Source organism: Nannochloropsis gaditana (assembly GCF_000240725.1).
Source record: "Nannochloropsis gaditana CCMP526 unplaced genomic scaffold scaffold006, whole genome shotgun sequence".
Classification (NCBI taxonomy): Eukaryota; class Eustigmatophyceae; order Eustigmatales; family Monodopsidaceae; genus Microchloropsis; species Microchloropsis gaditana.
Genome location: NW_005803947.1, coordinates 40,163 through 57,697, shown reverse-complemented (window position 1 = coordinate 57,697; position 17,535 = coordinate 40,163). Strand labels below are relative to the sequence as shown.

At 48.2% G+C, this 17,535-nt stretch overlaps 3 protein-coding genes across 3 annotated transcripts; 1 reads left to right on the top strand and 2 right to left on the bottom strand.

Moving 5' to 3' along the window:
• Nucleotides 1–8,987: 8,987 nt before the first annotated feature.
• On the bottom strand, nucleotides 8,988–9,637 carry NGA_2078400 (uncharacterized protein). The gene has a single exon (XM_005856310.1). It carries the CDS (start codon nucleotides 9,522–9,524, stop codon nucleotides 9,297–9,299), a length of 228 nt encoding a protein of 75 aa, XP_005856372.1. The 5' UTR covers nucleotides 9,525–9,637; the 3' UTR covers nucleotides 8,988–9,296.
• Nucleotides 9,638–11,884: 2,247 nt separating this feature from the next.
• Nucleotides 11,885–15,663, top strand: RPC2 (DNA-directed RNA polymerase III subunit RPC2). The gene has a single exon (XM_005856308.1). It carries the CDS (start codon nucleotides 11,978–11,980, stop codon nucleotides 15,569–15,571), a length of 3,594 nt encoding a protein of 1,197 aa, XP_005856370.1. The 5' UTR covers nucleotides 11,885–11,977; the 3' UTR covers nucleotides 15,572–15,663.
• A 98-nt stretch (nucleotides 15,664–15,761) lies between these two features.
• AP4S1 (AP-4 complex subunit sigma-1) lies at nucleotides 15,762–16,328 on the bottom strand. Its single transcript, XM_005856311.1, has one exon. It carries the CDS (start codon nucleotides 16,297–16,299, stop codon nucleotides 15,793–15,795), a length of 507 nt encoding a protein of 168 aa, XP_005856373.1. The 5' UTR covers nucleotides 16,300–16,328; the 3' UTR covers nucleotides 15,762–15,792.
• Nucleotides 16,329–17,535: the final 1,207 nt, after the last annotated feature.

Here is a 17,535-nt window from a genome sequence, read left to right as displayed (position 1 = left end):
ATGGAGTTGCAAAAGTTTTGCCTTGTCCGCCGCCTGTTTGGTGACACTGTCTGAACATGTGTGTGAGAAAGAAACCGTAAGCACGTGGCCCAACCGAATCTTGGAAAATCCAGCTGTAAACATACAATGTGAAACAGGGCCATGCAGGAAGAGGCCATGTTGTGGAAGAAGCGGCGGCGACGACTTTCATCGCCCATCACAAGGAAGGTCGAGATGTGGTCGCGCTGACTCGCTCAGTAACCCGGTTAAAGCCAAGTATTTGACACTTCTTTCCCCTGCTTCGAGAAAAGACTCAAACTTGGTGAATGACGCAGCCGTCTCTTTTCGTCGTTGTTGTAGGTTGGTAATGGTAAGAAAGGCCACGACTGGGGCTTACTCTAGCTGGCAGTCCTCTGAGTTGCAGCATCGCTCCAGCCTCAGCGCCGCACGTTGCCATTTCTACGGCAATGCGTACCCATTCCGTTCGTCTGACTTCCTTAACCTGAGATGAAGAGATGCTGTAAATTATTCTGTCGAGTTATGGGTCACTTTGCCTCTCGATGTGGTGCACACCTCTTGTTTTAGATACGCGTACATTTTTTATGACACTTACCTCCTTTGTTATGTTTGTTACACGCTGATTCAACCAAAGTATATTTCTCGTACCATAGCAGAGAGCAGGTGAAGATGGAGGGGGTAAAGGAACGAAAAGAGGAAAAGTACATTTTGCGGAACGAGCATGCGGCTCTCACTGTATGGCCCGCTGGTATCCCTCTTGATCACCCCGATCACTGTCATCATCAACATCATCATTTGAATCAATATGAACCTGCGCCCGGGCCACGCTTCTCATTCATAAGCAATGAGAACACGAGTTTGGGGATTTTTGACACCAGCACCATTGAGTTTCGTGGAAAACTTCGTGGAAAGGCATGGAAAACAACGATGGCAGAAGCGGTTGATGTCCAGGTGATCAAGTCGAACTTAGGCTGTGCGCGCTTTCCTGGATTAGACGACTTCGGACCGGAAGCGCTGACGCTGGAGGCGCGACTGCCAGAAATTGGCCAGGTTTGCGTGGATTTTGCCTTGCACACAATAGGACCCAGCATGGTTTTGCGTCTGCGCTGCCCAGCCCTTGCCTGCTCCCATGACGTGCGGCTCGACGAGTTTGTGCTCTTCGACGGTGACTGCGACGTCTCGCAAGGGCCCCGACGGGATGGGAAATCTCTGGCTCGGATCTGGTGGGAATATTTGTCAAGACGGGTCCGGGGGCTCGGTCCTCGGCGTGTTTTCGTGAACGGGTGGAACGCATGGAGTTTCACAGGCGTGGTCCAGCAAGGGGCTCGTCCTTCGGCACCCGGATTGCCAGGGATCCTGAGTGCAGCTTTTCATCACGGTGCAGGACCTGCAGAATTTGATAGAAGCAATAATAAGGAGCTTTACAGCGAGATGTTCGCGCACGTCTCGGACAAAAGCCGAGGAACAGGCCTCTTGCTGGGCTTCCTGACTCAACACGAGCAGTTTGGGGCTTTCTCGTTTGATGAGTGCTTCGTCGAGGTGGGAGCTCACTGCCGCTGTGATGGACAGCTACTCAAAGCAGGGGAGCTTATGCAGTCGGACTGGTGCCTCGTCGAGCTTCAGACGACCTTGCCTGAAGAGCCTTTCGCAACGTTCATTGCGCGAGCTGGCCGGGTCAACACAGCCTTGCTGGAAGAAAAATACAAAATTATTGCATGTAGGCCCGATACAAAAAATGTTCCAGTGGGTTGGTGCTCATGGTATCACTTCTATGAGGCTATATCTGAGGATAATTTGTTATCAAACCTGGAGATGATGGCCAATCTTCGGCCGCAGTTGCCACTGCAACTTTTTCAAATTGATGACGGCTATCAACGAGCGTGGGGTGACTGGCTGAAAATAGACCCGTTGAAATTTCCCAACAAGAGCATGCGGGACATGGTAGATGCTGTGCGGTCGCGGGGCCTTCGACCTGGTCTCTGGCTTGCCCCCATGGCAGTCGACAAGCACTCTCAAATAGCAGCAGACCATCCCGACTGGATCATCCGCCAGCAAGGAGGACTCAGCCACGGATGGGCGGCCAACTCGGCGAACGTTGGGAAGTGGTTTTACGGATTAGACGTTACCCTACCGGAGGTACAGGCTTTTATTCGCGAGACGCTCACCACGGTCTCGCACGGCGCTTGGAGTTTCGATTACCTGAAGTTGGACTTTCTTTATGTGGCAGCTTTGAAGGGCGCGCGCAGCGATCCGACTCTCAACACAGCGCAGGTCCTCCAACTTGCTTTACGCCTGATTCGGGAGGCCGTGGGCCCTTCCACGTATATCCTCGGTTGCGGCTCGCCACTTGGAGCTACCATCGGCTGGGTGAACGCCAACCGAGTGTCGGCGGATGCAGGCCCAGCATGGCTCCCCGTTTTCCCTTTACCCGACTGCAAGTGGAACCTGCCTTGTGGGCGGAATATGGTTCGAAACACCATTAACCGTCTTCCAATGCACGGTGTCTGGTGGGTGAATGACCCGGATTGTATGCTGCTGCGTGAGAGTACTCAGTTCACGCCTGCAGAAGTGATTGGTATTGCCACTGTGAAGGCCTTGTCGGGGGGCTCGTTTTTGGTCAGTGATGACCTGCAGTCGGTCAGCCATCGACGAATGCGAATCGCTCAAGTTATGCTGCCCGTGATAGGTCGCGCGGCTATCGCACTGGATTTGTTGGAGCGTGAAATGCCTGAAATTCTCCGGTTGTACGTAGATCAGGACTCTTTCAGTGAAGAGACAAGCATGTGTCATGCAGCAAACACCTTTTTCAGTCACCATGTGCCGCAAGATCCTTGGGTTGTGGTAGGATTCTGCAACTGGGACGATGCCAAGAAACATTCGATGCATCCATACAAGTCTATATTGCGGCCGCTACTAGTTGATGTGGGTCCTGTCATTATCCTGCACATTTTCGAGTTTTGGACGTCAAAATACTTTCAGGTCCGACTGAACCTGGATTTGAACCCCGATGCTCTCATGAGCACCGCTGATTTTTTTGATGGGATGGACGGAGGAGAAATACAACCTCACTCGGCACGTCTCTATGCTATGCGGGTTGATCCACGTCAGATCCCTTCGGCACTGACGTCCACATCCCAGGGAGCCGAAAGTGCTCGGGGGTCAACGATGCGTCGAGCTCCCTTGTATCTTGGGTCAGATGTGCACTTTTCATGCGGGTGGGAGCTCAGAAAATGTATATGGGGAGAAGAATCGGATTATCTTGATAAAGCGAAGGTCACAAGAGTATCGGTGCATGTGGTTATTGATGCGGGAAAAGTCGTGGATGGAACTTCCCATCATATTTGGTTAGATTTGCCCGGGTCAGAAGATAGTATAAAATTGGATGGCGCACCAGAGGGGTCAGAAAGGGTGAACTTTTCTGTAAAAGGGATTTATGAAGGCTTGGAAGAGAGCACTGCACCGTCACTCCCCACCTTGTTTTCGGGAAAACACCGGTCGGAAGGCGCGCTGGCAACGGCGGCTCCCCGATCTCCCTCAATACGGCGCACCGTTTGGAAGATTCGTTTTCCAGAAGGTCACTCGCAAAGGATTTCTTGGACGCTGAATTACATAAGTACCTTTGACCAAGATGACCAAATTCGAAAGGATGTACAAAAAAAGTAGAGTGTAACATATTTCGTCGTCAGTTTTCTTTAAAAAAAGAAAGCCTCGGAGGTCGGACCGATTTTCGGTACAGCGACATCGTATACATGCTTCCAATCGATAAACGTCTTCGCTGCGCAAGAAAGTTCTTTGTGAAATGCAAGTTTCCATGCCGTCTACATCTACTTCAACCTAAGGCGCGAGTCCACGCCACCCTTAAGAAAGCGGAGGGACGATATCTTAGGCCTCCATTTTTTTAACTACAGTGGAGAGGCATAGGTATTCTGCGCCGCTTTTTTTTCATGTGCACTCGCGCTACTAGATTAGAGAAATATGGCTTCTCCTGTTTGGCTTCCCTCCAACCAATTATCCGCAATATATTTTTGAAATTGTCGCAAAGCCATCGACCGGTGCGATATCGCATTCTTTTGCTCTACAGTCATCTTTGAGAACGTCGAATTGAAGCCAGAGGGAGCGAAACATGTGTCCCATCCAAAACCGTCATCCCCTTCTTCAGGCCGGACTATTTCTCCATACGTGATTCCGGTAAAGATCAGTGGTTGACACCCTGGTCCTGGGCTGAAACCCACATTGCAAACGGCTTTCGCTGAGTGATCTTCGTAATTTTCTATCATTCTAAATAGGCCTTCAGGACCGAGTTGATCCAAAAAGTGCTTAATGTACGGCCCCGGCAAATCGCCAAGCGCGTCGAAGCAGAGGCAGGTATCCTCAACGAGAACAGGACCCTGTACGGCTTGCGCAGCAAGCCGTGTCTTCTCAATTGCGATCACGAGTGGTGTCTCTTGTAGTTCCGGTAACTCAATGTCCAATGTCACAATGTCGAAAGGCACTTGGAGGCCCCCTTCCGCTAACAAAGCCTGTACCTCCCTTGTCTTCAATGGATTACTTGTCAAAAATTTTACCTCTAAGCGAGTCACAGCTTGACATTTGCTTCCATGCTTACTATTTATCGCATTGTTCGAAGTACTCGACACTACAGTCTTATGAAATGGGTTCCACGATCTGTGTCGAGCAAAAGGTGGACTGATGTATACCCCCCAAATTGACCGAAATTTAAACCGCACAGAGTAGATTGACTCCCGGTGCAAGGATACTGGGCAGAAAGAATTAAGAAGGTGAATCAGACATAAAAATATCACTGTTCGCACCAAAATATGTCTGTTCATTTCTGGCTCCAGCCGAAATTCTTCGCAGCGTCCGTCGTCTTGTCCCCCGATCCCCTCCGCTCAGCGACACTCCCTTCCCCCGTCCAAGTGCCCTGGAACGCCTCAGTATCGCACCTGCTGAAGATCGTGGATGGTATTAGATACCAATCATAACATCGTATCGTATGAAAACGGCCACGCTAGTTTAAAAGGAAGTGCATGCTGCGAATGAAAGTCTCCGGAATGCAAGACAATCTCGCAGACGCATGATTTCGCTTCTCGCCGAGTTTCCCTCATCACAGGCTTCTACGGATGAATCACTGCCCGGTGATTCAAGGCACAATTTCAACGTGTGGCCGGAAATCTTAGGTCATTTTATCTCACAGGCTTGTCTCGCCTTCACCCAACGCTCACACTTCGAGCCAGCGGAAGGGTAACCAAAAGAAAGCAACCTTGAAGGGGCCGCAAGCCTCCTTACTGCTAGTCAGCACTCAAGCGAGGCAATCCGACATGAGAATAATTATGAACCTTTATTCCCTAACATGTGTGCATCACTTTGTCTCTTCTTTTTGCATGGTTTAGGATGGCTCACGGTAGCCGTTGCCTGACTTCTGCCTTCCGTCATTTTCGCTCTCCTTATGAGATGACGGTGGGAGCTCGGTGGTCGCCCGGCGGCTGCCATAGAAAGCTGTCCACAGAGGCAGAATCAACCTCGCTGACGTCGAACAAAGGTGCGCTGGGGATGGATTTGTTGAGGTCTGCGGTTAGATGCCTATCTTCATGCTCTCGTTTAAAGATAAGTTTCAGTAATACCACTTGTTTCCTTGTAGATCTTTTACTACTTGTAGCCGGGTGAAGAAAGGATATTGAAGCAGAGGCTGGCAGGGTGTTTATTTGAAAAGCTACTTCTCAGATACCGAAAAGTACATGCAACTCAATAAATTCACCGAAAAATTAAATAGGTTCATCCTTCTTCCAGCGGTTGTCTTCTTTTCTAGCTGGCGTAGGGGTTACATCGTTGGTGGGCTACTTTTTTTTAATTCAAGACGTCAAGCGGTACGTGTCCAAGAGCGTAGGCTCTTATCTAGTGAAGACATCTTGACTTCTTTTAGCGTATATTGTACATAGTGTCTTTGTTGGACAAGAGTTTGTCATTATGGCATGCCTTCTCTGTACGGGTCTCCGACAGTACCTACTCTTCTCATGGAGGCTAAATCTCCGAGCAGGGGAGATTCGTATGTAACATGAATTATTTTAAGTTTTATATAGTGTAGGGTTTGTGTCGATTTTTAAAAATTACTTTTATCCTTTTAAATAATTCAATGCGGGCAGACGCTCTCGACACTCCCCCCCTGCTAAACAAAGACATGTGCATTATGAATGTCCATGATGCAATTGTCGACGTATGTATAGCAAATCGAGGTTTAACAGCATTCTCCCCCCAGAATTCCCCCTCTCACAAGGTTTGTTCTGCATCCTTCCTTTCTTCCATGAAACATTATGCATGCAACAGCTCGACTGATTCCGTCCAGTTGGGGCTGAATGACATCACGAAGAGACTTGAGGCTCTAGAAAAAAAGTGACCTTCTGAGAGTAGTGCATCAAGCCTCACATAAGCGGACAGAAGCGTGCGACGGTGTTCGAGTTTCAGCAAAAGAAAAGAAGTCAGACCTCTCACAGGAGGACCTCCACCGGGAACATAAAATTTGAGGTCCTTCTTTGCAAAGTGGTGCCTTCCAATTTTCTTGATTTCTTTTTAACCGGACACATCCATGACCGTCCTTTGTGACAATACCTTGGCATATTTGTCTTGGTCCACTTTTATCGCCTGTCAGTCTTTCTTCCGCCATAGCCTCTGTTGTTGTCCTCTTGCAGCAGCTGCTCGTTGAACTCGCGCTTACCGAATCCTCGACGTGCAATAAGCAGTTCCGCGCTTTCGCGACGCATTGACATTAATGGACGCCAATCCTCGCATTTTAAAACTTTCAAATGCATCGCTTTTCACTGATGTACCCGAATGAGTGACTATTTCCGGGGAGTGCCCGGGAGGCGTGATGGTGTGGGCTTGGCATGGCGCGAGTCGGTTGGCCGGTGGGTTGCTGCTGCATGCACTTGCCTGCTCCCCGCCCCAGCGTGCACTTGCCTGCTCCCCGCCCCAGCGTCAACATTTTGTGCCCACAGCCTCACATCGCCAGTCCTCCAGTCTCTCTCATCGAACTCTCCATGCCACACGCTCTTATGTTGATTTTTTACACAGGACGCGGTGAGGACTTTCTGGCCCACAATCATGAGACTTGATCTACTCTGCTGCTTCTTCGCGCCGGTCCTCCTGTCTCGAGGCGAAGCATTCCTTGTGACACCACCCCTCAAAAAGCTGCAACATATATGCTCCACTGCTAGTGCTATACTGGGTTCTACTACTCACCCAATGGCCAATAGGAAGATCCAGTTCTCCGACAATGAAGACAAGTGAGTCGTAACGCACGTTATTCGCTTTAGTTGGCGTGTAATGAGCTGGGATGGCGTAGAAAAACACGATATCATACTAACCTTATGACTCCTTCTTTATCGAAACATTGATGCATTAGCACGGATCGCGTGACACAAGTTGAATTGCGTGGGGATGGAAGCGTCAGCTTTATCTCCGATAGCACCAACGCTGTAGACGTGCAGGGTAGCTGGCGTCCTGGTGATGAAGGAAAAGTCGGCTTTCTATTGGAGCGCTTTTACTCCGATAGCGGAGACAGTAAGTATAGCATGACAAGGATTTATGAAGGTACGATTACGATCTCGGGCACCTCTATTCGCGGTGAAGGTAGGATTGAGATGGAAAAATACAATGATCTCTTCACGTGTGGCTTCTTTTCCTTGATAAGTGTTGACGACGACCCGGACGATTTTTTTGAGAAGCTAAAACCTGGCCACACAGTGATGCAAGGGATTGATCAGTGATGGTCGCATAGCATCACGTGCATCTAACAGTACGCGCGTGAGCGATGCTTTCAAGTGCCGCATTCCGCAGTCCCTCAGGGATGTGGGGGCTGCAAATGTGTGCGCCTGAAGCACTTTGTGTTTGTCGAAGAATGAATAGAAGACGCGAAACGTGACTGTTATCCATCGAGTTTTTATTACTTTGTATACTATAAACTACTATATGTGAGAACGTCTTTTCCAAAATCTACGACCGATAAAGTCATTAAATTTAATGCTATAATATTACGCGTCCTTATACAACTTTAGGCTGGCGCTGCTGTCATAGGGTTGTTACGAGGCTCAAGAAATTGTTTTTGGTGAACAAAGGCGTAGTTTTTGCATGTAGCCTTTCCACACGTTGCTCCAAATACCGTCTGTCGACGAGAGATGGAGCCGGGCAATTTCAGGGAGGCCCCACACGATGCCCAGGGCCATTCCGCACAAGGCAGAACCGGTATATTTTGCTCCCCTCAACGTAGATACACAGAAATACTAGGAGTGAGTGTCATGCTCAAAAATTAGCGAATCGATGCGGAGAGAGAGATCTTTGACATATCCAACGCAAGTTCACCCAGCATAGACACGGGCCCTGTCAGCGAAGTCGTGGGACACCGGAATGCATCCGAGATCTCCTTCCCGGCAAAGCACAGCTCACTATGGGAAGCATCAAGCTGCAAGAAATGAAAGGGCGGGACCGAAAGTGGCGCACGACCGCGCATTATGCCATTCGACAGCTTGTTTTACATCTTGAATCGTCTGTCATCAGAAGCCAACTTCTCTTTGCACCTCGCGGACGGCGCAATCCATGTGGGATTTCCCGAAAAGCAAGGCGATCACTAGGGAAAGAAGTTCTAGCGCATTTTGTCCGTTGGTTTCAAGATTTGGCGAATAGAGAGGATTCCCGCATCAAGCCCTGCATGGTGGTGGACCCCGTACTACCAGGTTCGAAAGCCATCGAAGGCGTGAGAAAAGGGCACAATTTCCGCAAGGGAAACGCCCCTCTCTCGGAGGAGTATCGCACGGCTGCTCGAGGTAACACAGGATGCTGGTCGTAAACACAGGTGGATAAAACTTCTCACAGTATCATAATAGCCATCAAGTAGCATTTCGTGATACATGAATATGGTATGAGCCGTGTTCAGGTCACCTGTGATTGATCGTGTTCCAAACAATGTTTTATAATCAATCACGACTCCTGAAAAGCTGAAGCCTTAAATCTTATTATTATTTCTGTTCGGGTTGTTGATAATTTTTTGCTAATTCTTAGCTCTATCTATCTCTAGTCAACTATTTAGTCTTTGCCTACATTATACAGTGTAAGCATTTTGACCTTCTCGCATCAACCTATGGTACAATTTGTGTACAGCCCCAACAAAAGTGATTTCTCGCCTTTAAAACCTCAGACTTGCCGTTTTGTCCGCCGCAAAGAATGGAAAGTCAGATTCGATCGAACTCATTTACTCCATTTCGACGGCGTTACTGCAGTTGCAGACGTCGGATACAGAACGAAGTGCTGTATCATGAAAAGCAGGTCGAAAGCAATGGAAAATAAACCAAGATAAAACTTGAGGGCATTGCCGTTGATCCCTCCCCAGTCATTTGTGACGGCACAATCCACCAGAAGTTGTAGGACAGAGAAGACACCGCCTGCGAATTAGAAATGGGCATGTTGAATTTAGTGTAATCTACATTATGATCAGTCGCACTGTACCCAAACAACGCAGCAAAGACAAACTCAAGAATCATGAACAGACAAATAGTCCAACCTATCTGAAAAACTCGCGAAGCGAAGCGGGCAATAATGCTATAGGATGACAGATGATGAGTTTATAACCATGAAGAATATCCCCACTGTCCAAACTAATACATCAAAACGGGATAGGCTGTCATCACGAGCGGTGTAAAGCTTTACAAGAAGACGACGATTGACGTCAACTTTTCAACCCGCCATAATTTCCTGCGTACCTGTAAAGTCGCAAAGTACATTGTGAATCGACCATCCTACAGTGGACTTACGCCGATAATTTAAAAAGGCCTGGGGCACGCCTTTGATGACACTTACAAATAGCTTCATGAAGGATATGGTATATAAATAAAGCAGCCAATCAGAGGGCCCATCTCCTCTCGCACTTACTACCACTAAAGCTACACAAGTAATGACCAGCAATCCTGTCAGGACCATTAAGATAGGCCACGAGAGTCGCCGATAGATTCTTATGCCATCATAGTGAAGCATTTGGGCGACTGTCAAAGCAGTAAGAATTGTAGCATGACATGCGAAGACCACGTCTTGAATTGTCACCTTGTTCTCGTGTCCGTTATGTCGTTTTCTGTATGCTTCTTGAATCTGTGGGAGCAAGAAGAAAGAAAGCGCATATACGCTGTAAAAGAGAAACCCTAGGAGGTTGAGAAGCTCAAAGCCAAGAGACAGTCCTTCTGTATTCCGTTGCCTCCAATTGAGAAAAATTTGCGGGTAAAATGAAACTGTCCAGGCCAAAAAATAAATCCATCCTAATATATTTGAAAGCGTGGCGTAGCCCTCGTTACGGAGCTCTTTGTTTCTCGGCAATGCTAGACCCATAACGATGCCTGCCATGATTAGCACAAGAAAGGCTACAACCTCTCTTGACGCCTTTTGGAGCATACGAAGGCCGCGATCGTTTTGACGTGGCACTTGAGCATTAATGCAGTCAGCGCCTTCTTGAGTGTCACTGTGGTCGACTTTCTCATCGATTCTATTGTAAAGGTTAGTGGCAACTTCCGCCCCATCTCGTTTGCCATGGAGCAGCGGTACGTGCATGCCCTCGGTTTTTAAGCACCACGTATCAGTGCTGGGCCTTGCCTGACAATTGACACATATGGCTGCCTGTTACAGATGAGTGGGAAAATATGAAAATCTCATCAGAAGGTCATGGCAGCCTGGCAACAATTCATTCTCGCATTTGAGTTGGTACAACTTCATATAACATTGGCATCGAAGTTATCATTGCAAAGTGAGGGAGTCACTCAGTGCCGCAGCATATCCTGAAATGTTGGCTTGCTCGAAGTCGGAGCAGTACTATAAAAGTACTTTAAATGCAAGCGGCAAGCAAACTTAGGGGCCAAAACTTGCCGAGCTCTAACCGAATGGTAGATTGAGAAACTTGAAAAAGCTATCAGACGGAGCGAGGCAGCGTTTGGGTCACCTCTGAAGGAGGATAAATAGTTTAGCCGACGCATGTTGATGTCTGATATGGGAGGGCAAACCTGCTTAGCCGAAAGCACGATTGACTGCCTGAGCGAGTTGCATGGCTACTGTATTCAAGCTAGAACACCGGTTGTGATCATTCAGGAGTACAACTTGTGGGAAGAATTGGCACGACTGCATTGGGCAACATGTAGAAGAAGCTGAGGATCGAAAAGAGGTGGTCTCGCTTCACCGATCTCGAGATTTTGGGAGTTCCGAGTCCGAACAATGCATTTCAAGTGTATTCACGGTAAAATTTAAAATTATGCGTACACGTGTGCATGCTGTGTGCAGTGGGTAGACATGTCCGGGCCACACCTAAACAGACAGTGGTGGCGCGACAAGGATGGGCGAGGATGATGGCGACAGGATGGGGGATTCTAGTCAACCATTCGAAGTCGTCTACACGGCACAAATCTCAGTGAAAGCAGTCATATTTTGCGTTCTAAGGCCGACAGTTCTAGAAGCCCGATCATTCGGGCAAAGAAAAAGACGATGCAAAGAAAAGCGTGACGATGAAAACCAAGGATACGTGGGGGATGGCAGCCACCGCGGCGGTCACCGCCTAGAGGGGCGTGCAGCATGCCTCCCGATACAGGAAGCAGTGCACACCGACTTGAGGAGGCGCGGGAGGCATAAAAGTACACTCTCAAGTTTGATTAACCGACTTACAAGCGTTGTAGCACCTCTTTGAACCAATTTGATATGAAGATGCATGGTAGTCATTCGAATGGTGTGGAGTCGTGGGAATTTATGCTGATGGTATGTGATCTCGAGAAATTATTGAATTGAATACTTCGGCAAGGTTCCAGACAAGGAAATATCTCGTGTATAGGCTCAAAACATTGTTCTTATCTACGCGTCTTCACGTGTCATCTGTACCAGGATGGTCAGAGATTATTGAGCTCTGCACTTTGTATCCTCCTCTCCGTGCCTGGGCAGTATCTCAGCACAGTAGGCATTTGTGAATGAAATGGCACCACCAAGCGCGGAAAATTGCAGCAGCGGGATTAAAGCTTCAAATGCTAGTAATTTGGGATCAAACTTTTTCTTCACGGAGCTAGCGGACCAATCACAAGAAGATGTGAGTAAGCCTGTGACAGACGTTGCCGATAAGTGGAAGTTGCTGCCCCATTTTTTGCAGCTCCGGGGCCTGATGCGTCAACATATCGATTCCTTCGACTTTTTCGTCAACCGTGAGATCAAAGATATTGTGAACGCCGCATCCAATCGTGAATTGCGCTCAGAAGCTGATCCTAAGTTTTGGCTGCGTTATACGGACGTGCACGTAGGTGAACCGTCCGTAGACGACGACGCTTACGTGAGCTCCCGGGTGACCCCCTTCCAGTGCCGCCTTCGAGACTGCACTTACTCGGCACCCATTACTGTGGATGTCCGATATACGAGGGGGAGACAGATAGTGGTGAAGCGCGGAGTCATGATCGGACGGATCCCTATTATGCTCCGGTCCTGCAAGTGCATCTTGGCTGGGAGAAGTGAGGCCGAGTTGGCCGAAAAAAAAGAATGCCCTTATGATCCAGGGGGCTACTTTATTGTAAAAGGCGTGGAAAGAGTAATACTGATGCAAGAGCAACTGAGCAAAAATCGCGTTATCATCGAAGAAGATAACAAGGGCAACGTCAGCGCCTCCATCACGTCCTCAACGCATGACAGGAAAGGGCGCTCGAATATTTTTGTCAAAAATGGAACCAAAGTCTACCTGAAGAATAACTTGCTTGGGGACGATGTTCCAATTGTTGTGGTGCTGAAGGCGATGGGAATGCAGTCGGATCAGGAGATCGTATGTATGGTCGGAGACTCTCCCGAAATGTTGGACGCGTTCGCTCCTTCGTTGGAAGAGCCTTATCATCTAGGAATCTGTACCCAAGCGCAAGCTCTTAGATATATTGGAGCCAAAATTCGGAACACTACACAGAACCGAGGACCGGGTCCGTCTGGCATGGGTTTCGCGTTCTACCGACGGGCCAGCTCTCCGGAGGAGGAAGCTCGGGAAGTGCTTGCGTCGGTAATTCTTAATCATGTGCCAGTCATAAACTTTGACTTTCGAACCAAATGCATTTTTGTGTGCCACGTCATCAGGCGCGTGCTTCTTACGCACAGGGACCGCAGCCAACTCGACGATAAGGACTACTACGGGAACAAGAGACTGGAGCTGGCTGGGCAACTGCTTTCGCTCCTTTTTGAGGATCTTTTCAAGCGCTTGAATGTGCAACTGAAGAAACAGGCAGATCAGGGCCTGAGCAAGCCAAATCGGACGCAAAGTTTCGACGTGATTAAATGCATCCGGACAGATACGATCACGAATGGTTTTATTCAAGCCATCGCAACTGGAAATTGGAAGCTTCAGCGTTTCCGAATGGATCGACAAGGTGTAACGCAAGTTTTAACACGGCTTTCGTACATTTCGTGTTTGGGTATGATGACACGAATCAATTCTCAGTTTGAGAAAACACGAAAAGTCTCAGGTCCCCGCTCCCTTCAACCTTCTCAATGGGGCATGATCTGTCCGGCAGACACGCCTGAGGGCGAGGCATGCGGTCTGGTGAAAAACTTGGCCTTGCTCGCTCATGTCACGACTGACGAAGAGAGCGAGCCCATCCGTAAACTATGCTTCGATCTTGGGATCGAGGATGTGACGCTTTTGAGCGGGGCGGAGATAAACGCCTCAAGCAATTACCTCGTTTTTCTGAACGGACTCATCGTTGGATGCCATTCAAGACCCTTGCGATTTGTCCGCCTGTTACGTCTGTTGCGCAGGAAAGGGTTGGTAGCCGAGTTTGTGTCTGTGTGTCTACATGAAGTTCAGCGTGCAATTTACATTGCCACAGACGGTGGCAGGGTCTGTCGCCCTCTTTTGGTTTGTGAAAAGGGCGTGCCCCGTCTTACAAACATGATGATGCGCCAGCTCTCATCAGGCCTTCTGACTTTGGCAGAGCTCATTCGATGCGGTGTTGTGGAGTACGTGGACGTGAACGAGGAAAATAATTGTTTAATAGCTCTTGCTCAGACTCAACTGACAGTCAAGCACACACACATGGAGATCGATCCTTTGACTGTGCTTGGCGTAGTAGCTGGGTTGATACCTTACCCACATCATAATCAGTCTCCGCGAAATACGTACCAGTGTGCCATGGGAAAACAAGCGATGGGCACAGTCGCGCTCAATCAGTACGAACGTTTAGACTCGCTTCTGTACGCTATGGTATATCCACAAAAACCTTTGGTGACCACGCGCACATTGGATCTTGTAAATTTTAATGAACTTCCAGGCGGTCAAAATGCCATCGTGGCTGTCATGTCTTACTCTGGCTACGACATAGAGGATGCCGTTGTGCTCAACAAAGCTAGTCTGGACCGCGGTTTCGGTCGATGTCTCATACTTCGCAAGCATCAGACATCTCTTCGTAAGTATGCTAATGGTGCAGCCGACAACCTTAGAGGCCCACCCGAGGATACGGCAGCGGTATGTTCGGGGATGGGTGGGGAACCAAGCGCGGCACAATCAAATTTAGCTGGAGCATATTCAATTCGACGGGATCCACGATTACGACGCTTTGAGGCGTTGGATAAGGATGGAATCTGTCAGGTGGGAGAGCGGCTCGGAAATGGATCAGTTATGATCAATAAGGAGTCGCCAATATCTGTGGCAGATTTGAACATGGGAAGTGGAGCAGATCCGACGCCTTTCAAACCCACACCACTTTCGTACAAAGGTCCCGCCCCCAGCCACGTGGATCAGGTTCTAATTACTTCAAACGAAGGAGGAGACTTGCTTGTGAAGGTCAGTGTGCGACAGTGTCGACGACCGGAAGTTGGCGACAAATTTTCCAGTCGGCACGGCCAAAAGGGCGTTTGTGGAATCATTGTAGCACAAGAAGACATGCCATTTAACGATGACGGAATATGTCCGGATCTTATCATGAATCCACACGGCTTTCCCTCCCGGATGACCGTTGGGAAACTTATCGAATTCGTGGCGGGTAAGGCAAGCGTTATGATCGGACGGCAGGCATATGGGACAGCGTTTGGGGAAGACTTTGGAAGCGCTGATCGGGTTGTGGCTTGCTCTGGCGCTTTGGTTGAAAATGGCTTCAGTTATGTTGGCAAAGAGATCATCACGAGTGGCACAAGTGGGGAACCGCTACTCACATATATATTTCAAGGGCCCGTTTTTTATCAAAAACTCAAACATATGGTGATGGACAAGATGCATGCTCGCGCCCGCGGCCCCAGGGCAGTGCTGACGCGACAGCCTACGGAGGGACGGTCACGGGACGGGGGGTTGCGGCTCGGAGAAATGGAGCGTGATTGTTTAATCGGGTATGGAGCTTCTTCATTACTCACTGAGCGGCTCATGATTTCTTCCGATGCTTTCACTGCCACGGTTTGCGAAAGATGTGGCTTATTGGGGTATGCTGGGTGGTGTCAAAGCTGTAGGTCGTCAGAAAGAATGGCCGACATTCGTCTCCCCTACGCCTGCAAGCTTCTTTTTCAGGAACTCCAGAGCATGAATGTTATCCCAAAATTAAAGCTGATGGAGTTTTAATGGATGCGTTAACGCGTGGGCTGCGTGTCTGCTTGCCATGTAATCCAAAACAATCAAGTAAAGTTGCTGGAAAAATGCCGAGAAGAATTTTCCAATAACAAAGCTACCGTTTACGGGCTCTGTGATTTTTACATTTTTATTTGAAACAAATTGCTTGAAGTTTGGGCAGATGCGCTAAGTCACGTATTATCGCATCCTCCCGTTTTAGCTATACGAAGGCCCTATCCTCTCCTCGAAAAGATCGACTCCTCACTCGCGCTTGCTTTCTCCATAAGGTGTATTGGTTTTAAGATATTTGTCTTGTTGGCGTCCACTATGTGTCCATTAATTACCATTTCGTCAACAATGAAATGTGCCTTCTCCAAGTTGAACATTATGTCCAGCTCGCAGACGCTTTCAAAGTACTTATCTAAAGTCTCCACCAAGGCATGGATAAATTCCAAGATGGCCAACTCATTCTCGCACCCACCATTTGTACTTACGCTGTGGGCACTTCCCGTGGCATCATCTCCTTCTACACCCACAATGAAAAATAGTGACGCATACCGTCGGTAAATGACTTTATGCCCCCGGTATTCTATAAACTGACATTGAAGCTCAGAGCGGGACAAGCACTTTCGGATGATCTCTGCTTCCAGAGCGACACGTTCGGGAATGCTCATCCATGTATAGTAGCTAGAAAGCCTTGTTTGGCCCTGTTTGTTGACGAACAATATGAATCTAATCATAGCTTATGCCAGCTCAAGGCGAATTTCTGCGGAGAGGGATGTTTGCAGTGCCGTAAAGAGGATAAAGACGTTAGTCTGTGCTGTCAAGGGCCAAGATTCCGGATTGATGAGTATTTCCTTAATTTTGTTCCGTTTCGTAGACTGTGTGAGAAACAGGTCGGCTAATTGCATAAGCTATTCTGAAAAGAAAATGGTAGACTTGTTCATCCTGCTCGGGGCCAGAGTGATCCGGGTATCTTGATTACCTTCGGCACGAGTGCCACTGGAATCCCCCTTCAAACCGTCCTATGGCTAGGCAAGTACCAAGAGAGAATTTGGTCCTGCACTGGGCAGAAGCACAAGTATAAGAATTCTTATCTTAAGGGTCTAATTGCTGCAGGGCAAAATCGATGGCGGAACGCCCTGCTTCTCGCCACCCCTGTCAAACGGCTTCGCACGTCACCTTATTTACCCGGACGATGGCACAAAACAAAAACGGACACGAATGGTATGCTTTTCGAAATAGCTTTATCACAGCCTGCATGCCGATGCAAGCAATTGACAGTTATAAAATATCACTGGACTGGGCTCGGCGGTGCACTTTACAAGTTCGTTTTTTATGTCCTTGCCTCTTACTTTCTTTCAAGCTCAAAGATCACTCTTATGATAGAAATTATGCATTGAGTTGGTCGAAAAAAAATAAGGTCGTATTGACGGATGAAGTGAAAGTTTGTCAAGGTCGTGCTCGGAAACGTTCCTGTCTATCACAGATTAAAGACTACACTTGAAGCGACATTGAAAACCGAGTCGTCTCACCACCTGAAAAAGCCTTTCCCCGTTTATTTGTTTATCAAGGCGCCCCAACTCTATAGAAATAATCTAATCCAGGCAATTGGAAGACGACTCAGCGCTAAATCATGATTAATGAAGAATCTAGAAGATTGTATTCGATACATTGGCAATAATAGTTCAAGAAGGACCATATTGAGGTGATAAAATTTTCTCATTCTGTCAAGCTATTGGGCAAGGAAGTCAGAATTCTAGAGATTCAGAGTCAGAAATTCAGCGTACAACATGAATAGCGAGCTATATTAAGGTGCCTTTGTTTTCGGGTTAAGTCTTGGGCTTCACATTTAGGGACATCTTTACCGTTCACCTGCGTCCGGTATGGATCTTTCCATGCACACTTGCATCCAGGATTAATCCCATATTTAAATGAAGCTGTTGATCTGTGCTATATCGTGCCATTCAACGTAC

Coding starts and splice junctions, on each gene's coding strand:
- AP4S1 (XM_005856311.1), bottom strand. CDS start 16,299: ATGATTAGATTCATATTGTTCGTCAACAAACAGGGCCAAACAAGGCTT.
- RPC2 (XM_005856308.1), top strand. CDS start 11,978: ATGGCACCACCAAGCGCGGAAAATTGCAGCAGCGGGATTAAAGCTTCA.
- NGA_2078400 (XM_005856310.1), bottom strand. CDS start 9,524: ATGATTCTTGAGTTTGTCTTTGCTGCGTTGTTTGGGTACAGTGCGACT.